This window comes from Sceloporus occidentalis, unplaced genomic scaffold, assembly GCF_023333645.1.
Source record: "Sceloporus occidentalis isolate IW3139 unplaced genomic scaffold, rSceOcc1.0.p SCAF_3, whole genome shotgun sequence".
In the NCBI taxonomy this organism is placed as follows: domain Eukaryota; kingdom Metazoa; phylum Chordata; class Lepidosauria; order Squamata; family Phrynosomatidae; genus Sceloporus; species Sceloporus occidentalis.
Window position 1 is genome coordinate 808,943 of NW_028316983.1, and position 27,154 is coordinate 836,096.

A 27,154-nucleotide genomic window follows, 5' to 3' on the forward strand; every position below is an offset into this window, starting at 1 on the left:
GCGCCATAAACAGCCTTGTTATAGGTGACTTCCGGTTTACATGGAAGCCGCCATGACAACGGGAGAATGGCGCGCATGCCCACAGTGCACACACACAGCCACGCAGCGAGCATGAGACTCATTATAACTAATGGGGCTCGAGCATATGCGCTTTTTGCCTTATGCGGGGGGGAAGGCGGAACAGATCCCCCATGTAAGGCAAGGGAGGGCTGTATAATGTCTAAATCAAGGGAAGTAATAAAGCCACTCTATTCTGCTTTGGTCAGGCTTCAGTTGGACTAATCCTGTGTCCAGTTCTGGTCAGAACAATTCAAAAAGGAGGTTAAGAAACTGGAGCCTTGTGTCCAAAGGGGGGCCACCAAAATGGTGAAGGGCCTGGAAACCAAGAATCCCTGTGAGGAACGATTTAGGGAACTGGGGAAGTTTAGCCTGGAAAAGAGATGGTCAAGAGGTGAAATGATAGCCCTGTTTAAATACTTGAAGGGATGTCATAGTGAGGAGGGAGCAAGCTTGTTTTCTGCTGCTCCAGAGAACAGTGGATGCAAGGTACAGGAAAAGAGACTCCAGCTAAACTTTAGGAGGGACAGGGGAACACACTCCCTCAATGGAGATTTTGGTGGAGTCTCCGTCTTTGGAGGTCTTTAAGCAGAGGCTGGATGGCCATCTCTCAAAGATGCTTTGACCGGCAGTTCCTGCATGGCAGAAGGGACTTGGACTGGATGACCCCTGTGGTCTCTTCCAACTCTATGGTTCTATGATATAGATTACAGCAGTGGTTCCAAGCCATTTCTATGCCCTACACACCTAGAAAATGAAATATCACATTTGACCGTGAAATCTAGTTTCTAATTTTTGAACTATATACAATACTATGGGTGAACAAGTTGAGACTTTAAAAATAAGCTTGTAACTCGGTGCATAAAATCCAACTCTAAGTGGAGCCATTAGATTCTAATTTATTCAGGGAAAAATTGTACACAGTAAAATTAATCCCAACTGTGAACATAACATTCAGTGGCCTCTTTGCTCCTGCTTCTCACTCGTGGTTTGTCAAAACGTGGAACTTGCTTGCTGACTGGGATGCCCAGGTCTGCCAATGGATTCAGGTGATTCCTAGATTTTACCTTGATTGACAAATGGAAAGTGAATCTAGATTAATACCTTTGTTGCACCCCCTGAAATTCCACCTCGCACCCCCTGGGGATACAGGCCCCCAGGCTGGCAAAACCCGGGCTTATAGGGAACATGTAACTCCCCTTTTGGCACAGCTTCACTGGCCACTGGTCAGCTTCCAGACAGAATTCAGCCTATAAAGCCCATATACCTTAGGTCCAGATTATCCGAAAGAACATAAGGATTTGTTTGTTTGTTTGTTTGTTTGTTTATTGTGGTATTTATATCCCACTCTTCAGCCCTAATGGCTATCAGAGCTGCTTACACATATTACTTTTAATTAGATGGTTCCCTTCCCTCAGGCTTACCATTTAAAATGCATGAGAGGGTCTTCTTGGTGGCTGCTCCCTGGCTGTGGAGCTCCCTCCCACCGGAGGCTATGCTGGTTCCGTCTCTGTTCTTCTCCAAGCAAAGTTCTTTATGTTTAGACAGAATTTTGACTACTAGCTGGTTGCTCACACAGCGGCTTTTCTAACGCAGGTAGAGTGCTGTACTTTAATCCACATTTCTGTGCTTTAAATCAGTGCTGTCTCTCATGCTATAGCTAGTTGAATTGTTTTTAATATTTTAATAGATTGCAACTTACATTTAAAACCTGTGCTGCCAGCTGCATTGAGCCCCAGATTGGGGAAGAAGAGGCTTGCCACCTCCACTGCGGTGGGCATTGGCATGTACCGTATCTCTGCGGACAGCCATCAATGAGCTGGATTTCTTCCTCCTCTCCCTGGCAGGTTGGCCATGGAAGCCGAGAGCGAAGTGGAGAGCAGCAGCGATGCAGCCCCACAGTTGCGGCAGCAGGAGGAGCCCTCTGAGAGCGGCCTGGGCCCAGAGAGCTTGGAGGGCATGTCTGCAGACAGCAGCAACGCAGCCTTGGTGCCTGTGACCCTCTCAGAAGCCGACGAATCGGGCATAGGGCAGAGCTCAGACAGCAGAGGGGTCTCTCTGGTATGGGTCAAGCCTCTTCTGGTCCATGTTGGGAAGGAGATGATGCTGGTTGTGGGCAGAGGGGTATGCAGTGTTGGTGGGAGAAAAGCACCATCCGAGGTAGTCTAGATGAGCTTGAGTTTTAAGGTCCTTGGAAGGAGCTCTCATTCAGTTCCACCGCCATCCTCACAGGTACATCTAGTGTGAATATGGGAAAGGCAGAGCCTCCTTGGTGCCTGGCCCCATACAGAGAGGCAGTAAGGGCTGTTCAACAGTGGAACACACTCCCTCAATAGAGAATCGTAGAGTCTTCTTCTTTGGAGGTCTTTAAACAGAGGCTGGATGGCCATCTGTCAAAGGGGATGCTTTGATTGTGAGTTCCTGCATGGCAGAAAAATGGGGTTGGACTGGATCAGGGCCCTTGGGGTCGCTTCCAGCTCTAGGATTCTGTGATTCTAGGCTAGGCTGGTCCCCTCATTGAAGACCTTGTTTTGGCAGGCCTTTCAGGACTGATTGCTTTGGGAGAATGGGTCTTGCATAATGTGCTGGGTTTTCTGTGTGTTGCTTTCCTCTTAATGTTTTTTTTTTGAGGGGGAAACATTTTAAATTTATTCATAGTTTTATTAACTTTGTAATGATTGTATGCTGGAACATTTTAGTTGTCTTTGTCTTAACTGTCATAAGAGCAAGGGAAAAGGCAGGATATAAATAGCAATAACAATAATATAACAACAATACAAAATACAGGAGCATCATCAAATTGTGCTCTCAGGAAGATGATTTTCCTCCCTTTGCTTTCTGTTTAGAACTGGGGTGAACAATGTGCAAGTCATGAGCCAGATGTGGCTGCCAGGGTCATTTTATGGTCCCTGGGAACTTTGTATTGTTTTTAATTGCCCCACATTCTCCAAGTCCATCTTAGGCCCACAAAAGGTATTTTTTTCCAACAGAAGGTGACCCAGAGACCTTTAAAAAGAAATCATTTCCTGTTGGAAGCAAAGGCCTCTCTTTTGTACACAGAGAACATTTGGGGGTAAACAAAGAAGTTTCCAGTTGTTTCAGCACCTTACCCCCCCCCCCAAAAAAAAAATTTCCCACATCAGATTGAGCAGCTACCTTCTCTGAGTGCAATGCAGACTCCTGTCTCTTCCTTGTGTCTCTTTTCTACAGGTCGAAACACCCGAGAGCAGCTCCAGCGTAGACATCGTGCCCGGCGCCTACCTGCCAGATTCCTCCTCTGTCACGCAGTCCCTTGGGGTCTCCAGCGCCTCCGCCGTGAGCCAGTCCGTTCTGGTCTCCCAGTCCCCCCAGGGCCTTGTCCATTCCAGCGCCCTCACCAAAGGGACTCCTGTGGTTTCCAACTCAGCAGCCTCCACCTCTTCTGACCTGGGCTCCACCATTGACAAGATCATAGAATCCACCATTGGCCCGGACGTCATTCAGAGTGAGCAGAAGGAGCAAAGAAAACTGAGAGATTATGGGGATGCATGCGGGGGAGTTGGGCGGACCTGCAGCCCCCTGAACCATGCAAGCGCAGAGTTGGAAGGGACCATGGGGGGCATCTTGTCCAACTCTTTGCCTTGCAGGAATTCACTGCTGAAGCATTCCAAAGGGATCTCTATCCAGATACTCTTAAAAGACTTCCAACGGAGGAGGGCCCTCTGCCTTCCAAGGGAGTCCGTTCTACTCTCAGACAGCTCTTACCTTCAGTTAGTTCTTCCCAGTGGTCGCATGGAATCCCTTTTCTTGTCATTTAAATCCATTGGTTCATGTTCTAGTCTCAGGCTGTCCCTATCTGCTACACGACATGCTTTCAGATATTTAAAGATGACTATTGTGCCATCTCTCAGTCTTCTTTTCTCCAAGCTAAACATATCCAGCTCCCTCTGTCATTCCTCAGGTCAGGACTTTCCTGATCTTTTTATCATCTTGCTTGCCCTCCTATGGACACCTTCCAGCTTGTCAATATCTAACAAATTGGGTTTTGCAGAGCTCTCTCTCCTGTAGAGTCGTATATTTATTTAGGGGTCTGCAGATCTGTGCAGACATAAGTGCACCCACTCTGGGCAGTTGCTGCTCTCCTTCCCCCACCAAAGAAGAAAATCTGAGCACTCTTTTTTATTTTCCCAACACAGGATGCATTGCTGTGACAAGTGAGGATGACGGCGGGGCGCAAACGACCCAGTACCTCATCCTGCAGGGACCAGATGATGGTGAGAAAAAGATCTTAGTTCTGTTTTTCCCTTCCTCAGTGAGTAAACCTTCTGGTGAAGCTTTCCTGGTCCTTCCCCTTAGGAATTGGGGGTGGGAGCTACTGTGGCAATCCAGGGCTGCATCCACACTGCAAGGGGGGGGGGGAGAATCCAGTTTGACACCACTTGACCAGCTATGGCTCAGTGCTATGGAATTCTGGGATTTGTACTTTTTTGTAGCACAGTAATTGTAAATGATCCTAACTATGGTGATTTAATCCAGATGTCTTGTCAGTCTGTTCTAAGTTGTTCCCTAAACACACATCACTGTTACTACTTCCTTCATTTTAATCACATTTGTTCCCCAAAACTGGGACCTGAGGCAGTTTACAGAAATTAAAACGGGGGTCCCTACAGTGGTCAGGCTCCCTTCCTGACAGGTGCTTTGGCTGCATCCACACCATAGAATTAATCAGTTTGGATCCTAGATGGTCCAAAATTCCTGTGAAACTGAGATAAGAATCAAGAAACCTTCTTGGCCAACCTGCCGGCTCCTGAAAAAGCGTCCTGGAGTCAGGGAGGAACATGAACCTGGAAGCTGCCCCAAGGCAAACGAGAGTGATGTCTGTGTGCTTTGCTCCCTCCACTTCAGGTGCCCCAGTGATTTCCCAGGTGGCCAGCTCTACTCTGGCCCACAGCTTGGCTGCAGAAACCCTGGCGGATGGCCCCACCTCCACTTGCGTGGAGCACCCAGTCCCCCTGGAACCTCCTATGCATTTGGACCAGACCGGAGAGCCAGACCTGGAGAGCCTGGAGGAGCTGATGGAGGTGGTTGTGGTTCAGCAGTTCAAGTGCAAGATGTGCCAGTACAAGAGCGCCTCCAAGCATACCCTCATCCACCACATGCGGGAACGGCACTTCCAGACAGGTGCGCCAGGCTGTCTCTGTGGTGGAGGGATGTGACGTCAGGACTAGCAGAAAGGAAGAGCGTCATGCAAAGGCTGGTGGACTCTTGCTGTTCAGAGGCTTACAGGCCCGAGGCTGGCTGCTGTTAAAAGTTTGTCATACAGGGAAATAGGATTCTGCACCTTGAATATGACAGGCATCGAAAGCCAGCTCATCTTGTTATGGCAGGAGAGGCTTCTCTGAGCCGAGAGGAAATTCAGGACATGTGGCAGAGCCCTGTGGTTCCTGCTGCTTATCTTACAGCCTTTCTGGTTGTGGAGACATCAACTGGTGGCTTCATAGAGTCCTAGAGTTGGAAGGGACCTCGTAGACCATTTAATCCAACCTCCTACTCAGTGTAAGATCCTCACCTAGCAAATTCCCAGAAACAGGGAGCTGTCCATCCTCTTTTTAAAGACATCTAGAGAAGGAGATCTCGCCACCTCTCTCAGCAATAAGATCCATGGCTGAGCCACTCTCAGTGCCAATAAGTTGCTTCCCGTGTTCCCCATGTTCCCTGTATTCCGTCAAGATCTGTCCTCTTCAAATTAAAATATTAGACCTGGTCCTACCATTTGGGACAGCAGAGAACAAGCCTGCCCCCTCCTCTTTGTGGCACCCCTTCTGAGTGACCTTTCCTGAATTTAAAATTTATGCAGGCCATATACACCCCAAACCTCACTTTTGTGTCCAGCTTTCCCTCTTTCCTTCAAAAAATAAGTTGGTGTAAATGTGGGGTGATTTTTTATTTTCCTGACTGAAAACTGCCCTAAAGAACCTGAAGCCAGATGCATATACAGTGATTTGTCTTCTCTGCACCCCATCAACACTAACTGGGTTTTATTGTGGCTGTGGAACAGCTACAAAGGGCAACTAAAGGTAATGTGGCTTCAGTGTGCCCAGACCTACTGATGCAGCCAGCAAGAGTGGGATGTAGGGGTGAAAATGCCCACCCCATTGCCCGCCCCTTCCTTCCTTATTTATTTATTTATTTATTTATTGCACTTATCTCCTGCCTTTCTCCCAAAATGGGATCCATGGTGGCTGGTTTAGAGAGAGGGAGACAGAGAAAGATGTCTCCCTTATTTGCCTGGCTGAGATTCTTGGAAGGTGGAAGTCCATGTTCATGTGAGGCATGGAAGGAAGGGGTCCAGGGGCTGAGTGGTCAGCCAGAAGTGGGCATGACACAGCCCTTCAACTGAGCCCTTGCCAGCTGGACTGGAATTTGCAACTATTGTTGTTGTCTGTTTTCCTCCAGCATCAGCCACCGGCCTGAAAAAGGGACGCCCACGTAAGAGAGTTCTTGTGACAAAGATGCTGGAGAAAGTGCAGGAGGAAGAAGAGGAGGATGACATTGTGGATGCAGGAGCTATTGATGACCCCAAAGGTATTTAAGAGGGACCACCCATCCCCACCATGCTCCCTTCCCCCCTCTTAGCTCTCCTTACTTTTTCTCTTGGGCCTTTCCTTCTACAGGTGACAGTGACTACAACCCAGCTGAGGACGAGCCCCGAGGACGTCTGCCCAAGCTCAGCCACCCCCTTCCCACCTCCAGCGAGGAGCCACTGCGTCGGCGCCCAGGGAGGCCCCGAAAATTTCCTCGCCTGGAGGTCCTCCCTCAGCAGGAGGGTAAGGAGAACATACAGAGCTGGACAAGTACCTCCCCAAGAGCATCCAGGGTGCGAGTGCTGGACCCAGACCCTTGGGGAGTTTAGGGTTTGTATCCTTGCTGGACTTTGGAGACCCCTTGGGTGACCCTGGACAAGTCCCACTCTCTCTGCCTCAAGAGAAGAAGGGAGTGGTGGCAAACCTTTTCTGTCCAGGTCTGGCCAAGAAAACCTTTGGAGTGGGTTTCCATAACAGCCTGTGTGGTTTATGGTTTGAATACTGTGTTTGGAGACCAGGGTTGAAATCCCTACTTAGCCCTGGAAACCCTAGGTGGCCTTTGTCAAGTCACACTCTCTCAGCCTTAGAGGAAGCCTCTAGGTAAATAAATAATAAATAAAAAAACTTTTATTTATATCCCGCTTTTCTGTGACAAGACAATCAAAGCGGCTCACAACATATTAAAATCCACATTTACAAATTTATGTCCCAAATTCCGCCCCCCCCCCTTAAAACAGGATTAAACAAGTTACAATTAAAACATCTATTAAAAACACAATGAAATACAGCAAGGACAGAGCAGGGGCTGATCCATGATGCGGGGGGCAGTCATTCTGTGGCCAGGCACTTTATTCAGGAAAGGCCTGCCGGAAGAGATCCGTCTTGACAGCGTCTTTAAAGCTGTCTAAGCTGGCAATTTGACGGATCTCGTCTGGCAGATCGTTCCATAGTTTGGGAGCCATTGCAGAGAAGGCCCTCTGGGAGGGAGCAGTTAGTCTGGTCTTTAAAGGCTGCAATAGATTCCTCCCAGAGGACTTGAGGGTGCATTGGGGCAGATTATATGGAAACAGACAATCCCTCAAATAGGTTGGACCTAAGCCATGTAGGGCTTTAAAGGTTATAACCAACACCTTGTTCTGTGCCCAGAAACTAATAGGCAACCAGTGAAGAGATTTTAAGACGGGTGTAATTCGGTCACTCCTAGTTTTTCTGGCGCCCAGCCTGGCTGCCATATTTTGTACTAGTTGAAGTTTCCGGACTAGGCACAAGGGTAGCCCCATGTAGAGCGCGTTACATAAATCAAGTCATGAGGTTACCAGTGAATGTACCACAGTTTCTAGGTCCTTTACTTCCAGGAAAGGGCACAGCTGGCGTATCAGTCGGAACTGATAACAGGCGCTCTTGATCGTTGCATTCACCTGATTTCTCATGTGAAGCGATGGGTCTAGGAGCACTCCCAGACTGCAAACACAGTCCTTTGTGGAGAGCGTGACCCCATCTAGGACTGGAGGTTGCAACCCTATACCTGGTTTGGGGGCCCCTACTGTAAGTACCTCCGTTTTGTCTGGATTCAGCCTGAGTTTGTTTTTCCTCATCCAGTCCATTACCGCTTCAAGACATTGATTGAGGGGAGAAATGCCATCTGTTGCCATAGCTGCTGGTCGGGACATGGAGAAATATATTTGGGTGTCATCAGCGTACTGATAACACCTGCCCCATGTCTGCGAATGATTTCCCCCAGCGGCTTCATATAAATGTTGAATAGCATCGGGGACAGTATGGCGCCTTGAGGGACGCCACATTTAAGCTCTGTTTTCGAGGAGCGACTGTCCCCGAGCATCACCCTCCAGAATCTACCCGAGAGGAAGGACTGGAACCACTGGAGTGCAGTGCCACCGATTCCTAACTCTCCCAGGCGTTCCAAGAGGATGTCATGATCTATTGTGTCAAAGGCTGCTGAGAGGTCTAGAAGCACCAACAGGGTGCCTAGACGAAGATCGTCAGCCAGAGCAACCATGGCAGTCTCTACCCCATATCCCGTCCTGAAGCCGGTTTGAAATGGGTCTAGATAATCGGTTTCATCCAAGATGGCTTAGAGTTGAACTCCTAGCAGTTACTAGCTAGCATAGTTGGTGAATAACTTCTCAAGGATGAAGGATGTTCTTTCCTTTTTTTGCAACAGGAAGTGACCTGTTCCTGTTCACTACCTTTCTTTAAAACAAATAGCAGGGGGCACTCCTAGGGCTAAAATGGCCCAGGGGGTCCCAAATACGCAATGTAAATGCACCACACCTTTACAGAGCATACCTTTCTACATGTCTGTCTGCACGTTAAGAGTCCCCAGATAGTTTCATCCCTTCCCGCAATTCCAGCCCTGCATCCCTCGCCCTTCTCACCCTTTCTGTTGCACAGGTGGCGAAAGGGAGCCGGTGGTCTCATCCCAGTGTGCCCCCCAGGAAGGCCTGCGGGGCCCTGAGGCAGCCACCTCTTCTGATCCAGGGCCTTTGGGTGGCGAATGCCCTGCGGAGCCTGTGGTGAGCCAGTCTGACTCAGAGAACAGGGACCCTGCTACCCGACAGGAGCCTGACGTTGTGCCCCGGCGGCGCGGCCGGCCCTCCCACCATTTCCTGGGCAAGAAATACCGCAAATACTTGGGACGAAGGTAAGAAGATGGGATGGGAAGAGGGGACCCTCACAGCAACCCCCTCTTGTGCCCCATAGCTGCTCCTGGCACTGAGTGCCCTTGTGCTCTCTTGCAGGTACTGCTATAAGTCAGCCAAGCCTCTGATGCGCCCCTTCCTGTGCCGGATCTGTGGCTCCCGGTTCCTCACGCAGGACGACCTGCGCTTCCATGTCAACTCCCACGAGGCGGGAGACCCCCAGCTCTTCCGTTGCCTGCAGTGCAGCTACCGCTCCCGGCGATGGTCATCTCTGAAGGTGGGATCACTGCAGCCGCTGTTTATGCCTAAGCAAGATGCAGCAACCCCAGGGAGAACTTTGGGTAATTTACCCACATAGACAAGGCCTACAAATGTATTAAAACTGATTTTAACTCAGGGCTTGGTTTTGATTTATATACCACCTTTCCAAAGTATCAATGTAGTGAGTTGCTTCCAGTGAGTCATTAATGGTTCTATAATTTCATAGATGATTGCTTTAAGTTAAATGTTGTTTTAGGCTGTGTCCAGCGATGGTTGGATATAAATCAAACCAAGAAATGAAAAACCTGCCCTCTTCCCCCTTCTTCCCCAGAGGCAGTCAGTGGGTTGGCGCTGTAACCCTCCTTTTGCCCCACACAGGAGCATATGTTCAACCACGTGGGGAGGAAGCCCTACAAGTGTGATGAGTGTGACTACACCAGCGTCTACAAGAAGGACGTCATCCGTCATTCTGCGGTGCACAATCGTGACAAGTAGGTGGTGTTTTGCTATGTCCCAAGACATCCCTTCTTTCCTTTCCAGTCAGGTCCTGGGTGGGTCAGTGCTTGCCTTGTGGCCACCAGACATGACAAGACCTCCCTTCCTCACACCTGTCAGCCTCCTTCTCCTCCTTTTCCACACAACCTCACCAGCTTTTTTCTCCTTCGTTGTTTTTTTTTTTTTTTTAGGAAGAAGCGAGTTGATCTGGTGAGTAGCCTGTTTCTGTCCAATTCCTCCATCCTATTCCCCTCCATGATATTCTTATTTATTTACAAGACAACATAAGAAATGATCAACGGCAATGTTGTAGCCACAGAGGCTGCAAGTAGGGATAGCCACAGTATCCATGTATTATCATAATAATTCCCCTTCATATGTCTGTTACGGTTTTCCTGCACATGGGGAAATGGGTCTCTGCACTCTTAACATGCATGGGGACTTCTTGTTTTCCCATAAACACAAATCAGCCCCAGGAGGGTAGGTTGCTTTTGATTTTCCCAGGGGCAGCTGGAAGCAAAAAAAACATGGCTCCAGAGCTGCAAGCAGAAGCCAGACTCAGGAGCTGAGGTTTTTCTGCTCAGCCTGAAGGCTAGGAGCTCTCTAGGGCAGACAGGTGGTGGTTGCCTTCCTGCCCCACAGCTAGGCTGCTCTAACCCTAAGGGAATGTGGGGATGGGAATCTCTCCGTCTCTGCAGCCCCCCAAGCGGAGCTCCTTCCCTTGCCCCATCTGCGACCGCATCTATTCAATGCAAAAGAGGCTCACCCAGCACATGAAGACGCACAGCAGTGAGAAGCCCCACATGTGTGACAAGGTGGGTGCATAGGGTCCCTGGGTGCCCCTCGAGGAGGGTAAATCTGAGGAGGAAGCGCAGGGGTACTCTGTGGGATGTGAGCTCATATTCTCTTTCCTTCCTCACAGTGTGGGAAGTCCTTCAAGAAACGCTACACCTTCAAGATGCACCTGCTGACCCACATCCAGGCTGTTGCAAACCGCAGGTAAAACGGCTTGTGCTACTGGTAGGGAAGGGTGGGGTGGAAGTAGTGTTTTGCGCACGCGCGTGCACACACACACACACACACACTGCAAACTCTTTGTAACTCTGGCCTCCTCCTGGGCAGGTTCAAATGCGAATTCTGCGACCACGTCTGTGAGGACAAGAAACTGCTCCTCAACCACCAGCTCCAGCACATTAATGACAAGCCCTTCCGCTGCAGCCTGTGCGCCTATGCTACTGTCCGCGAGGACTTCCTGCTCTCCCACGTGGCTGTCAAGCACACAGGTAGGAAGGGGTGTGTGTGTGTGAGACAGAGAGAGAGAGAGAGAGAGAGAGAGTGTGTGTGTGTTGCAGTGCTGGCAGTGGTGATGGAGAACATAAGCATTAAATTGATATCTTTCCCATAGGCAAGGATGGTTAATTTAATCAGTTTCCTCCCTGCTGCAAGAAAGTCCTAGAGGTTTTCAAGAACTTTTTACCATTCGTAACTGATTTTGCCCAAAAATTCAATTCAATTTTTAGGTGTGCAGAAAGTGGCATCCTATGTGGAGTTTTCTTGCACAGAAAATTTCCCAAACTGTTCTTGCGTCCAGGGCTGCATCCACACTTGCAGAAATAATTCAGTTTGACATCACTTTTATCTGCCATGGGTCCATCCTGTGGAATTCAGAGAATTGTGGTTTTGTGAGGCACCAGAATTCTCTGACAGAGAAGGCTAAATAGCTTGGAGCCAAAGTGGTGTCAAACTGGATTATTCTGCAGTGCAGATCCAGCCTGGGATTCTCCTTGTCAGGCTTTCCTGGCACTTGGGGAAGACTTTCTGTTTGTGGCCAAATACTTGCAAATATTCTTTCCATCCCTGATACTTGCTGAAGGTGGGGTAGGCAGCATTGGAGGGCAAGGCAGCAGCCCCTGGTTATGGCCTGGGAAGGGGAGGAATCTCTTTCAGGATGGCTTTTGCTCAGCAATGTGCAGCTTTTTCAGTCCCCCGCCCCCACCCAGAGGTCCGTCCCTGGGAAGGGAAAGCATGGGCAGTCAGGAGTTCTACGTGCACACAACCACACAACCCCTCAGTGTTCCTCTCTGGGAGGGAAGGGAGCGTCTCCTTTTCCTTCCATCATGAAAAGAGGCATCTGCATACGAGGGTCTTGGACCAGGGACAATAATCCTCACCCAAATCATTATTTCTGCTTTGCAGTCAGCAGCAAGAGCAGTCTGTATGAAATGAGTGCAAAACTGGGGCAACAGTGGGGTAGTGGGGATGGTGGGAGACCAGACTTTATGGGGAGGGCAGATTGGGCAACCCTGCTTCAAACTGAGGGGGGAGCAAAGGCGGTTTGCCCAGAGCTGCTCCTCTTGCCTTCTTCCCACAGAGATTCAGTCCGGCCAGAGAGAGGAGAAGGAGAGGAGCTGCTTGGCAGCCATTTTGAGACCGTGTGCTCGAGACCGTGTGCTCGTTGCTGAAGGAGCGGAGCTTCTGTGAGTCACATCTGTGAGTCACAAGGGGGCGGAGCTAGCAGACTAGCTTTATATACCAACTTCCAGAGCCTTCCAGAACAGTCCGGCCAGAGAGAGGAGAAGGAGAGGAGCTGCTTGGCAGCCATTTTGAGACCGTGTGCTAGAGACCATGTGCTCGTTGCTGAAGGAGCAGAGCTTCTGTGAGTCACATCTGTGAGTCACAAGGGGGCGGAGCTAGCAGACTAGCTTTATATACCAACTTCCAGAGCCTTCCAGAACAGTCCGGCCAGAGAGAGGAGAAGGAGAGGAGCTGCTTGGCAGCCATTTTGAGACCGTGTGCTCGAGACCGTGTGCTCGTTGCTGAAGGGGCGGAGCTTCTGTGAGTCACATCTGTGAGTCACAAGGGGGCGGAGCTAGCAGACTAGCTTTATATACCAACTTCCAGAGCCTTCCAGAACAGTCCGGCCAGAGAGAGGAGAAGGAGAGGAGCTGCTTGGCAGCCATTTTGAGACCGTGTGCTCGAGACCGTGTGCTCGAGACCGTGTGCTCGTTGCTGAAGGGGCGGAGCTTCTGTGAGTCACATCTGTGAGTCACAAGGGGGCGGAGCTAGCAGACTAGCTTTATATACCACCTTCTAGAATTTTCGTTTTCTTTAACTCAACAACTCTGCTCAAGTGGCATCAGGTTAGAATCAGATATTAAAACAGAACCTTCCCTTTAAGTGTAAGATAGCAGCCAGTACTTACCTTTAAAGAAGTATTCCCGGTAGATTGACTTATATTTATTACTAAAGACTTTGCAGTATGGACAACGAGGGATCTGCCGCAGTCACCTGCAACTCTTGTGGGATATTTCTATTCTTGCCTACAGAAGTGGAGAACTTCACATGCACCAAGTGCAAGTTGGTAGCACTCTTGGACGAGAAAGTGCAGCAGCTGGAGTCCAGAGTAGCTACACTTCAGCATATTAGGGAACAAGAGGATTTCCTGGACTCAATAGAACTAACCATCTTGGATGAGTACCACGCAGAGGAAGATGCTCGGGTGGAAGAGGTCACTTGCCAAACAGAGGAGGCAGACAGCTGGAGGAATGTCACAAAGAGAAGTAAGCCAAGAAGGAATTGTTCGGGGAGCTTGCAGCTGGAGAATCGATTCGAAGCTCTTTCCCTTATCAAGGAGGATGAAGAAGAGCAGCATGGACAGACTTCAGGGACAGAGCAGGGGAGCCTGAGAGTCCCACCCGAGGGAACAGTCGCTGCTAAGCCTCGGAGGAGGCGGTGGTCGTAGTGGGGGACTCCTTGCTGAGGGGTACAGAAGCAGTGATTTGTAGGCCTGACAAGAGTCTCGAGAGGTGTGTTGTCTCCCTGGGGCAAAGATCCGTGATGTGACAGAGAGGCTGACAAGACTGGTCAAGCCTACTGACCAATACCCCTTCCTCTTGGTCCATGTGGGAACCAATGATACTGCAAGACACAGCCTGCAGAACATCAAAAGGGATTACGAAGCGCTTGGTAGGAAGCTGAAAGGAATGGATGTACAGGTTGTCATCTCGTCTCTTCTGCCAGTTGAAGGGCATGGTCCAGGAAGGGAGAGGAAAATAGCAGATGTGAACAACTGGCTTCGCAGATGGTGCCGCCGAGAAGGATTTGGATTCTTGGATCATGGGCTGCGGTTCCATGAGGAGGGACTTCTTGCAACGGACGGGTTGCATCTCACGCCAGTTGGAAGATCAGGAGAGCTTTAAACTGAGTTCCGAGGGGAAGGGAGACAATATTAAGGAAGGCGAAAGGGATGGCGAAAATAGTCAAACTGACATAGAGGAAACAAGGCAAACATTGCAAGGACCCAACAGTGGGAGGCAAAAAATCTTGCACAGGCAGCAAGTAAAAGGGAACCATGGTCTGCGATGTCTCTACTACACTAATGCACAGAGCATGGGAAATAAGCAGGATGAACTCGAACTCCTAGTACAACAAAGCAAATATGATATAATAGGCATCACTGAAACCTGGTGGGATGAGTCTCATGATTGGAATGTGGAAATAGAGGGGTATAACCTCATTAAGAGAAATAGGCCAAACAGGAAAGGAGGAGGAATAGCACTATATGTCAGAGGTATTTACACCAGTGAAGAGATCCTAGACATCAATCATGGAAGCCAGGAGGAGAGCATCTGGATAAGAATCAAAGGGCAGGGAAACAACAAGGGTGTTACGGTGGGAGTCTACTACAGACCCCCAAGTCAGACTGAGGAATTGGATGATATCTTTCTAGAACAGATGACCACACAGTCAGAAAAGAGAGATGTAGTAGTGATGGGCGCCTTCAACTATCCTGATATTTGCTGGAAGTCAAACTCAGCCAGATCCTCAAGGTCTAGCAAATTCCTCACTTGCCTGGAAGACAATTTCATGGTCCAAAAGGTGGAAGAGGCAACAAGGGGGTCAGCTATTTTAGATCTGATCCTAACCAACAAGGATGACTTGGTTGATGGGGTGCAAGTGGTGGGATCCTTAGGTGGAAGTGACCATGTTCTCCTGGAGTTTGTAATACAGTGGAAAGGAGAAGCCAGGCAGAGTCAGACACGCATCCTAGACTTTAGGAGAGCGGATTTCAGTAAACTTAGAGAAGTATTGAGGGTGATCCCTGGTCAGAAATACTAAAAGATAAAGGAGTTCAGGAGGGATGGGACTTTCTCAAAAGGGAGATACTGAAGGCACAATTTCAAACAGTTCCAGTGAGAAAGAAAAACGGGAGGTGTCTCAAGAAACCAGGATGGATGACTAAGGAACTTCCAACCGAGCAAAGTTTGAAACGGAAGATGTATAAGAAATGGAAAAAGGGGGAAATCACGAAAAAGGAATTCAAAGAAATAGCAGGCATGTGTAGGGGTAAAGTCAGAAAAGCCAAAGCGCAGAATGAACTCAGGCTTGCTAGAGAGGTTAAGAACAATAAAAAGGGCTTTTTTGGATATGTCCGCAGCAAGAGGAAGAAGAAGGAAACGGTAGGGCCACTGCGTGGAGAAGATGGCAAAATGCTAAGAGAAGACAGAGAAAAGGCAGAATTCCTCAAGACCTTCTTTGCCTCAGTCTTCTCAGAAAAGGAAAAGGGGCTCAACCTGAGGATAATGGAGCAGAGGACAGAATAAGTAAAGAGATAGTAGAGGAACACCTGGTTAATCTAGATGAATTTAAGTCTCTGGGACCAGATGAACTCCATCCAAGGGTACTAAAAGAACTGGCAAAAGTAATATCGGAGCCATTGGCAATCATATTTGAAAACTCCTGGAGAACAGGAGAGATCCCAGCAGATGGAGGAGGGCAAACGTTGTCCCCATCTTCAAAAAGGGGAAGAAAGAAGATCCCAACAATTATCGTCCAGTTAGTCTGACATCAGTTCTAGGAAAGATTCTGGAGCAGATCATTAAACAGAGAGTCTGTGAACATCTAGAAGGCAATGCCATCATCACAAAAAGTCAACATGGGTTTCAGAGAAACAAGTCATGCCAGACAAATCTAATCTCTTTCTTTGACAAAATTACCAGCTTGGTAGATGAAGGGAATGCTGTGGATATAGTATATCTTGATTTCAGTAAGGCCTTTGACAAGGTTTCCCATGACATTCTTGCAAACAAGCTTGTAAAATGTGGGCTAGACAAAGGAACTGTTAAATGGATCTGTAATTGGTTGACCGGCCGAACCCAAAGGGTGCTCAACAATGGCTCCTTTTCATCCTGGAGAGAAGTGACCAGTGGGGTCCCACAGGGCTCTGTCCTGGGCCCAGTGCTATTCAACATCTTTATCAATGACCTGGATGACAGAATTGGGAGCATACTTATCAAATTTGCAGATGACACCAAATTAGGGGGAATAGCTAATACTCCAGAGGACAGGATCAAGATTCAAAATGACCTGAATAGACTAGAAAGCTGGGCCAAAGCTAACAAAATGAAATTCAACACAGAGAAATGTAAGGTATTGCACTTAGGGCGGAAAAATAAAATGCACAGATATAGGATGGGGGACACCTGGCTGAACGAGACTACGTGTGAAAGGGATCTGGGAGTCCAAGTAGACCACAAGTTGAACATGAGTGAACAGTGTGATGCGGCAGCTAAAAAGGCCAATGCTATTTTAGGCTGCATCAATAGAAGTATAGTGTCTAGATCAAGAGAAGTAATAGTGCCACTCTATTCTGCTTTGGTCAGGCCCCACCTAGAATATTGTGTCCAGTTCTGGGCGCCACAATTCAGAAAGGACATTGAGACACTGGAGCCCTGTGTCCAAAGAAGGGCAACTAAAATGGTGAAGGGTCTGGAGACCATGCCCTATGAGGAACGACTTAGGGAGCTGGGGATGTTTAGCCTGGAGAAAAGAAGGTTAAGAGGTGATATGATAGCCCTGTTTAAATATTTGAAAGGATGTCTTATTGAGGAGGGAGCAAGCTTGTTTTCTGCTGCTCCAGAGAACAGGACCCGGAACAATGGATGCAAGCTCCAGGAAAAGAGATTCCACCTGAACATTAGGAGGAACTTCCTGACAGTAAGGGCTGTTCGACAGTGGAATGCACTCCCTCGGAAGGTGATAGAGTCTCCTTCCTTGGAGGTCTTTAAACAGAGGCTGGATGGCCATCTGTCAGGGATGCTTTGAATTGGATTTCCTGCATGGCAGAATGGGGTTGGACTGGATGGCCCTAGTGGTCTCTTCCAACTCTACGATTCTATGATTCTATGATTCTGAGGGATCATTCACTGGGAAGGCTCCTGCCTCTGGAGCAGTGACTTCAACCATGGAATATCTCCAAGTTGGCTCCTCCTCACTTGTGTTTCCCCCCAACTACCCACCCACCCCAACCACCTCTAAATGTACTGCAGAAATTAACAGACACTGTGCTCACCTTGGGAGCCAGCCTGGTGTAGTATGCTTCAGCGTTGGACTATGACTCTGGAGACCGGGATTCAAATTCCTGCTCAGGAAACCCCCGGGGCAAGTCACACTGTTGTAGCCTCAGAGGAATGCAAAGCCATACACTCCTCTGAATATATCTTGCCAATAAATCCAGTTATAGGTTTGCCTTAGGGTCTCCATAAGTTGGAAATAGCCTGAAGGCACAAGCAACAGTAACACTCCCCTAACACACTATAGACTCAAGGAGGTGCCTCTGCATCCCACCCAGTCACTGGTGGAAAACCCTTTCAGTAGCAGCGGGTTGCTGCTGGCTGCTACAATCCCTCGCCCCCCAGTATCAAACTGGAGAGCGGTCCCTGGGGATCAGGAGGATGCTTTTGCCATTGTGCCCTATGGCTCAGGGGCCTCCCACTGGGCTGCTGATGGGAAGACTAGCCAGGCCCTTGGCCTGCTCCAGCTCTGGTTTTTATTATTGTTGTTGTTGTTGTTATATTTATTTATATCCTGCTTCTTTCTCAAATGCATAGCAGCTTACAATTTAAAAAATACAATTATAAACACACAAAAGTGAAGATTAAAATAGATTTAAAGTGGTACAGTATTAAAACACATTACTCAGTGGAAGAATACAGTTGTCCCTCCATTTTTGAGTTGTGCCCAGCTTTTCTCCGGGGAGGGACAGTACTTTACGCCATGGGAGCTATGGCACTCTGCCTTGGCCCTTCATGATGTGGCAGTGGGAATGTACTTCTTGGTGTATGCCAAGGCCACATCCAGCTACAATCCCTTTCAGGAGGGAAGCCGTTTGCCTGTGAGTTCTGCCACTTCACCACCAAGCACAAGAAGAACCTGCGCCTCCACATCCAGTGCCGCCACATGGAGAGCTTTGAGGAGTGGCTGCAGCGCCACCCAGAAGAGCCCCCCTGCCGACGCCGGCCTTTCTTCACCCTCCAGCAGATTGAGCAGCTGAAGCAGCAACACAGCCAGAGTCAGGGGTCTGTGGAGGCCACTGCGCCCAGTCCACCCGTGAGTCCTTCCACCTCTGGGCACCTTGACCATCCCTGCCCTGCTCTCTTCCACCTGCTCCCCCCTCCTCTCAGCTCTTGCTTTCCAGCAGGTTGCCTTCCAAATGGTTCAGGCCTCCCCGGATCTGCTAGAGCCCCCTGTCTCTTCCCAGGAGGCCCTGGAGGGGACCACCATTATCTACGAGCCAGGTATGTGCTGGGATGGTCCAAGAGGGAGACATCAAAATCTTAGAAGGGATACGTGATTAGGCTGGAAGGTGGACAAATTACACCAGAAGTAATCTGTGTGGCTGGAGTTGTGCCCTGAATGGACAGCTGGCTGGCTGAGGTCTGCACTCTAAAGGCTCTTCCTTGTTCTACCTGATGCCCCTCTTCTCCCTCTGCCAGATGTGGAGGGCTCCGCTGAACTGGCCACGCAGACAGCACTGGACCTACTGCTGAGCATGAGCGGCCAGCGTGAGCTGCCCACCAGCACGCTAGAGGTGAGATGGTCCAATGCCAGGGCCCAGTCTGACCCAGACGATGCTGTTCTTTGGGGGTGGGCAGTTGGCATCCCCAGGCCCCATGGAGTCTTTGTCCTCACAGGTGGCCGTGGTGAAGGCGGACAGCTTGGCCAAAGGTCCAGAGTCCCAGGGGGAGCCAGAGGGAGAGGTGCCCCGGACCCAGGTGCTGACGCTGCACGTGACGGAGCATCACGAGGCCCTGGTGCAGGAGGCCTATGAGGACGCAGTGCTGAGCGGCCCCTCTGAGATCCAGCAGGTCACCATCCCCTTCAGCCATGCCTCAGAGTACAGCATCATCACCCCAAGAGAGGAGGAGGAGGAGGCCGCTGTCGGCAGCACGTTCTACAGGTGAGGTTGGTGGAGGGGCCAGGTGAACCTCAGCCTCTGCGCATGATGTAAAAGAGATGCATGTGAGGTGGGATCAAGGGGTTTGAGCTTCAAGGGGTCTACCAGGGCAGCCAAAGTGGAGGCATGGTCCTTTGGGCACTTGGCTGAGACCCACTTATTTTATTTTATTATTTATATGCCGCCTTCCTCTCAGGACAGGATCCAAAGTGTCTTCCATAACAGCAAATCAAAATTTAAAATCAATTTTGAAACACCACACTATACAACTGATTTAAAATCAGACCACCAACCACCAGCTCCAGATAAAACATACATCTGTATTGAAAACCTTGCCTACTTAAGCATTAAAATCTTGCGTAAACAAAAAGGTCTTTGCCTTCCAGCAAAATGAAAGCAGGGAGGGGGCCAGCCTCGTCTCCTGCGGAAGGGAGTTCCAAGGGTTGGGAGCAGCCTCCGAGAAGGCCTTTTCTCTCATATCCTCACCCAGAGCACCTGAGATGGTGGCGGGATTGAGAGAAAGCCTTCCTCTGGTGATCTTAAAGCTCTGGCAGGTTCATATGGGGAGATACAGCCTATCAAATAGACCAGACCTAAGCCATGCAGAGCTTTATAGGTCACAAGCAGCACTTTGAATGGCTTGGCTTGCTTTAATAGAGTCCCCTGGGGTCACCTATTCTGTCCCTTTTCCATCCAGGAATCTACAGCTAAAGCATTCCTGGAAAATGCCCATTCGACCTCCAGAGACACCTCCTCATACCTTCCAAGGGAGTCCATTCCACTGTCTAGCAGCTCTTACTGTCCAGAACTCCTTAGAATCTTAGGCCTGTTACAGACAGCCAAAATAAAGCTGCTTCGAGTCACTTTGGAGGTATGCTATTTCAATGATACATGCGTCCTAAGAGTCCAAAGGCCGCACCAAAGCCACGCTCCAGTCCTAAGGACTAGAGTGCAGCTTTGGTGAAGCTTCCAGACTCTTAGGATTCATGCATCGTTGAAATACCATACCTCCAAAATGACTCGAAGCAGCTTTATTTTGGCTGTCTGTAACAGGCCTTAGTATTGGAAAGGACCCAAGAGTCATCGAGTCCAACCTCCTTCTGCCATGCAGGAAGACCCAGCGAAAGCACTCCCAAAAGATGGATCCCCAATTCTGCTTAAAGTCCTCTGGATAGCCGGTTTCACTCCCAAACAGCTCCTGCTGTCTAGAAATACTTCTACAATGACAATGTGATGTTCTTTCTCATAATTCTGAATCCATTAAATTAATGTTCTGGTTGCTGGAGCAGCATAAAACAAGCTCGCTCTATTTTCTACGTGACTTCTCTTTTGAGTACAGTATTTAATTATGGCTAAGTTGAGAGCCAGCATGGCGTAGTGGTTTGAGTGTTGGACTATGACTCAGGAGGCCAGGGTTCGAATCCCAACTCTGCCATGGAAACCACTGGGTAACCTTGGGCAAGTCACACTCTCTCAGCTTTAGTGGATGTCAGTGTCAAGCCCCTCTGAAGAAACTTGCCAAGAAAACCCAGGGATAGATTCACTGCTATACTTTGGAAACGACTTGAAGGCACACACAGCAACAGCTTATTCTTGCTGTTGAAGCTGCAGGTGGGCTTTGAGTTTATCTCTGGAGCCAGGTAGTCTAGTCAGCCTCGGCCCAGGGGTCCAGGAGGTCCCCAGGCTCACTTTCCTCCCCTCTCCTTGTTTTTGTTTTGGCAGAGAAGGGGAGGAAGAGGAGGAGGAGACAGGGCAGAGCCCCAGTGAGGCCGTGCAGTCTGTGATCAAGGACATGATGACCCCTGGCAGCAGTCATGCACCCGAGAGCCACCTCCAGTCCTCACCGCCTTCTGCTAAGGTGAGGGGGCCAGCCAACAGGTGGGGGGCCCAGCCAGACCTGGAAAGGGATCTCACTTTTGGTCTCGCCCCCAGCAGATGGACGGAGATCCTGCAGAGGCCCAAGGCAGCATCCGGTGGCCACTGGTTCAGTGCCTGGCCTGGCAGGCCCACAGGGCTGTGACACTGGCCTCGGGGGATCAGGAGGTGGCCCCTGCCAAGGCTGGAGTGCCCCCACTGCCCCAATCCCCCACGGCCAAGCAAGCCTCGTGCAGATCTGCTGGCCCCAAGAAGGTCCCAAGCAAAGGCGCCTCGGCCAAGACCTTCTCCTGCAAGATCTGCGCAGCCACCTTCGCCGGCCGAGCCGAGATGGAGAGCCACAAGCGAGCCCATGTTGGACCCAGCGCCTTCAAGTGTCCCGATTGCCCCTTCACAGCAGCTGCCTGGACCGAAGTCCGGGTTGGTGCCATCCTCTTGTCATGGGCTTTCGTGAGAGGGGCCATGAGAGGCCATTGAGGGCTTTTGGGACAAGAGGTCTTGAGTTGGTGGTCCTCCACAGAGCCGAGTATTATTGGGAAGGGGTATAGGGACATGCTGGTGGAGGGGGCCCTTTAGATTTCTAGGCCTCCCTGTGCCATGTCCTAGAGCAATCCCTTCATTGCCACTTTGAATCCCCAGGGGAACTTGAATGGCCACATCCCCAACTGTGCCCACTCCCTTGGAAATAAAACATTGCCCTCTGGGGGGAAGGGTGGGGCATTTTCACCACATGTATGGCCTCTGGGCCTAAAGCAGCTGGGGATGTGGTGCAAATGTCAAAATAGCCTCCCACACCTCCAAACTCTGGAGGCCACACAAGGCTCCGTGTGGTCCCCACACTTTCCCTATCCTGGCTGTAAAGAGTTTCCATCGGTAGCAGGAAAGAACCCTTGCTCTGTGTAGAATAAATTGGGAGGGAGTTACCCCCTGTGGTAGCAAAGGTGGGGAGGCCCTGGATGTATTGGAGGAGGGAGTATAAATGGTTCTGGGGTGAGGGAATGGGGTATTGAGGGGCTCATGCTACCCCTTTCTAGCTCTGGAGTGTGGCCCTAAGTTGACATCTCTTTCCTCTCCAGAGCCACATGGGTCAGCATGCCAGCCTCCGGCCCCACAAGTGCCAGCACTGCAGCTTTGCTTCCAAGAACAAGAAGGACCTGCGCCGACACATGCTGACCCACACCAATGAGAAGCCCTTTGCGTGCCACATCTGCGGGCAGAGGTGGGTGCGGCTTGGTGCTGGAGGACCCTTCATGCAGAATAGCTGCCTGCTGGGACAAGGCATCCACGTGCTGCAGGTTGCGTGTGTGTGTTTTGGGGGAGCGTGTTGGATTTTCAACACATGTGCACCTGCACCCTAGCCCAGCTTGGGCTTTGCCTGCAGTGAATCCTTTGCAGGCATTTGGGTTCGGGGATAATGGCTCTTATGGATTTGGTAGCCTTTCCTATCTACCAAGGGCTTCTGCTGGTTTTTTTTTTTTTATTTAATATTCTTTATTTATAATAATAATAAAATTAAAATAAGATGAACAATCATAATGTATATTCAATGAGTTCCACACTTATTTCATCCTCTTCATGTTTAGCCAAGACCAGGTACAGATACACAAATAGTATAGCATAATATGACCTTGCACATTCTCTCTATTTAATACATTATACATATTCTCTATTGCTGTTCTTCCTCAATTATATCTCTCCCATTTGTAATATCATTGTATCTATTCGTATACTTACTCTGTATCAACATAGTGTAAATGAGTTAGAAAACTATTGCCTAAGTACTTCACTTTATATTTTTCTTTACTTTACTTTTACTTTACACTTCACTTACAATCTTACATTCCATTTTTTGTTCACATATTCCTCAAAAGGTGTCCAAATACTGCTTTTATATTCCTCATTTCTTAATAATGCAGTTAATTTATCCATTGTTTTAATTTCCAAGACTTTTTGTATCCAGTCGTCTATACTGGGCAAGGTTTTTGTTTTCCACACTTTAGCAATTAGGATATGAGCAGCTGTCACAAAATATAACGTTATTTTCCAGTACCTTTTCTCCATTTCGGACCCCAGAAATGCAGTCATATTGAGCAGATAAAGCTCAGGTGTCATAGTGAATTTTACTCTTATTGTCTTTTGTATAATATCATGATTTCCCCCCCCAAAACATTTAACTTTAGGACAGGACCACCATACGTGGTAGTAGCTCCCTTTGACCCTACCACACTTCCAACATTTGTTTTCTTTTGAATTGTGTATTTTGGATAGCCTTGACGGCGTCAAGTACCATCGATTGACAACTTTCAGATGATTTTCTTTCAAATCTTGAGCTACCGTAAACTTTTTTGTTTTTCTCCATGAATTTTCCCAGTTTTCTAGGCTCATCGTATGACCCCCATCCTGAGCCCCCCTAACCATCTGGGATGCAATTACCTCATGTTCTAAATCTCTTGATGATAATAACTTGTAGAACTTGGCAGTCTTTCCCTTATCTATATCCCAGAATATTTTATCTAAGTCATTTGGCTGTATCTCCAGTCCTTCTTTTGCTAAATCTTCCTTAAATCTGGCTTTGATTTGTAAATATGCGAACCATTGAACACAAATCCCCTTTTTCTCTAATTCTTCTTTGGTCTTTATTTCTATTTTACCTTTATCCGTCATTTTAATTAAGTCTTTATACTTTAACCAAGTTTGAGTCTTTTCCCAATGACCAAACAGTGCTTCTTGGGCAGAGGCCCAATACGGTATTTTAGTGTAGAACATTGATTTAATTAATTTCCAAATTCTTAACAATGGCTTCCTGACTGAATGATTTATGAACTCTCTATTTACCAGGTCTTTATGGTACCAAAGATATCCATGCCAACCATACCTCATATTGGATGCTTCAATATTTAGTACATTGGGATTTTCCAGTCTCACCCAATCTTGCAACCATAAGAGAGTACAATTTAATATTCGGCATGGCGCAGCCTCCTGCTTCTTTCCTTTTCCGTAATACCTGCATTTTAATTCTTGCCCTTCTTCCTTTCCATAAAAATTTGCTGATCTCTTTTTCCCAAGCCAAAATTACTTTATCATTGTTAATAACTGGCAGATTTACAAAGAGGTACATGATCCTTGGAAGTATATTCATTTTTACAGTACTAATTCTTCCTAATAGTGATAAGTCCAGGTTGCTCCATCTTTGCATATCCTTTGTAATCTGCTTCCAAGCAACCTTATAATTGTTTTCGAACAACTCTATATTCCTATTTGTTAACCAAATACCTAAATACTTTGCTTTCTTTTTAACTTCAATTCCCGATTTTAATACTAATTCCTTATCTTCGTCTGTTTTCATATTTTTCGTTATCAATATAGTTTTGTTTTTGTTTACCTTAAACCCTGAGAATGCGCCAAACTCATTCAATTCCCCAAGAACGCGATCAATACAGCTACAAGGGTCTTCTAATATTATAATCATGTCATCGGCGTAAGCTCGAAGTTTATATTCAATTCCCTTGATTTTAGTGCCAGTAATTGCCTTGTTTTCTCTAATTTAATTACACAATACTTCTAAAACAGTTATAAAAAGTAAAGGGGAGAGGGGCATCCTTGCTTTGAACCTTTTTCTACATTAATGTAACTTGTCTTTTGCCCATTAACTATAATTTGTATTTTCTGATTAACATATATTTGAGAAATATTTGAAAGACATTCTCTTTAGAACCTCAAACATAAACTTCCATCTCAAGTTGTCGAAAGCCTTCTCTGCATCAACTAGCATAAGTGCCATCTTTTTGTCGTTGTGTATAGCGTAGTGCTCAATTATATTCAGAATGGTACGCGTATTCTATCGTATATGCCTCCTGGGTAAGAATCCATTTGGGCTACATGTATTAACTCCTCCAATACCTTCTTAATTCTATTTGCTAATATTCCAGTGTATATTTTATAATCTATATTTAGAAGTGCAATAGGTCTATAATTGGCAGGTTCTGTATTGTCTTTGCCCTCTTTTGGTATCAAAGATACGTTTGCTAGTCTCCACGTATCAGGAACTCCGTCTTCTGCTACGTTATTAAAGACTTTCTCCAGTTCCTTTATGATATCCTTTTCAAACATTTTATAGAAACAAGCTGTGTATCCATCCGGCCCAGGAGCCTTCCCATCCTTTAATGCCCTTATACCTTTGGATAATATAAGGGCTTCTGCTGTTTTGGGAGTGATTGGAGTTAATACTCCAACCTTGCTTTGTCGGTTCAAGAAAATTAATAATAATAATAATAATAATAATTATTATTATTATTATTATTATTATTATTTGTATACCGCTATTTCAACATTAGATCATAGCGGTTAACAACATTAATACAATAAAAAACATAATACATATCCCCAACAACAAATATCCCCATCCCCCCAAAAAAACCCACACTATGCAGCACATCGTTAAAAACATTACTATTTACAAGACAACAAAATTAGCTGGATAGAAACAGTTGTGTATTGGGGGGAGAACAAGTTAGAATTAGTACACATGAGGGAAAGCTTGTCGGAAAAGGAAGGTCTTGAGATTTTTCCTGAATAGATCTACAGAAAAGGAGAACTGTTTGATGAAAAACGAGGTGCTCTCTTCTGCTTATAGATTCAACCGCAATGGGCACCTGAAATTCCACATCCAGAGGCTGCACCGGTCAGAAGGGAAGCCGGAAGCTGAGCCGCCCTCCACTGCCGCCCAGACCATCATCTTGAACAGTGATGAGGAGGCATTGGCCACCCTGAAGAGTGAGTAGCAATCTGGGGTGGATCTTCTCTTGTCAAGTGTGGGGATGGCACAGGGCAGATCCTCCTGTCTCCTCCCCTGCCCCCAAATCCTACTATCAAGGCAGTGGGGGAATGTTTGGAAAAGCACTGCCGCTGCCTGATCCAAACACCTTGCGTCAGGGAGATGGTTTGCTTCCTGTGGCTCACATTATCTGATGGGCTGCCTCTTTTCCCCAACCCAACAGCAGCTCTGCAGTCCAGTCAGGCTGTGCTAGCACCTGAGCGGCTCCAGCAGGCTCTGGGGCAGGAGCACATCATCATGACGCAGGAGCAGAGCACCACCGGCCAGGTAAGCACAAGCAGTGGAAGACATACAGGCACATTCTGCCACTGGGAGCCCCAGAGGTTGGAGCTCCGTGGCGTACCTTGCTCTGTGTTCTGCTTTCCAAGCGTGGCAAGGCAGACACCTGAAGGAGGACACTGAAAACGGGGCTCAGCGGTCACAGGACGCCCCCATCCGTTTGCTCCCATTCTCTCACATCCTGTCTCTGCACCCAGAGCTTGTGTTGCTGGGAGACCTAGGAAATTCACCACCCATGAATTCATTTAAAGATCCCTTGAAACAACTAGTGCTTTTAACCCACACTGTCTGCCATGGCTCCTTCCTATGGGAATCCTGGGATTTGTAGTTCCATAAGGTATTCAGGAGTCATTGCATTGGAGCATTAGACCCTCTCCAAATGTCAAACCCCAGGATGCCATCGGAGGCATTGTTGTTATAGTTGTGCACCTTCAAGTTCTTTCCAACTTAGGTCACTGGGTTTTCTGGGGCTGAGAGAGTCTGACTCACCCAAAGTCACCCTTTGGGATTCCATGACCAAACCCTGGTCTGCAGAGTCATAGTCCCAATGTTCAAACCACTATACAACTCAGGCTCCCTGCAGCTAAAGTGAGTACTAGAATACTGTAGTGGGAAATAGACAAGGGTTTTATGTGTTTGTACGTGCAACCCTGGCACTGAAGGAAGCAGGCCAATTGGGTGGTTAGGTACAAAGGGCATTAAGGACACGGTGAAAGACAGCAAGTGGAACCGACAGAAGCTTGACAACTTGAAGACACACAACTATAACAACAATGCCTCCTACGGAATCCTGGGGTTTGACGTTTGGAGAGGGTCTAATGCTCCACAGATTTTTCATCTGGATTCAAGCAATCACAGCTTGAAAATATTTTTAAAATATATAAATTTCAAAACG

General features: G+C 48.0%; 1 protein-coding gene across 1 annotated transcript in view; it reads left to right on the forward strand.

Annotated features, from left to right (window-relative positions):
• ZNF335 (zinc finger protein 335) overlaps positions 1–27,154 on the forward strand; it is a 30,618-nt gene that overhangs the window by 302 nt on the left and 3,162 nt on the right. Inside the window, 22 exon segments of the mRNA XM_089513384.1 lie at positions 1,905–2,118; positions 3,268–3,541; positions 4,233–4,310; positions 4,942–5,217; positions 6,493–6,621; positions 6,711–6,863; positions 9,033–9,282; positions 9,380–9,557; positions 9,920–10,032; positions 10,228–10,246; positions 10,735–10,851; positions 10,959–11,035; positions 11,159–11,319; positions 18,192–18,504; positions 18,506–18,612; positions 18,811–18,905; positions 19,009–19,274; positions 20,994–21,129; positions 21,204–21,566; positions 22,223–22,365; positions 25,780–25,919; positions 26,144–26,247. Of these exon segments, the coding sequence (XP_089369510.1) occupies positions 1,912–2,118; positions 3,268–3,541; positions 4,233–4,310; positions 4,942–5,217; positions 6,493–6,621; positions 6,711–6,863; positions 9,033–9,282; positions 9,380–9,557; positions 9,920–10,032; positions 10,228–10,246; positions 10,735–10,851; positions 10,959–11,035; positions 11,159–11,319; positions 18,192–18,504; positions 18,506–18,612; positions 18,811–18,905; positions 19,009–19,274; positions 20,994–21,129; positions 21,204–21,566; positions 22,223–22,365; positions 25,780–25,919; positions 26,144–26,247 (3,699 nt within the window). The 5' untranslated portion in view covers positions 1,905–1,911.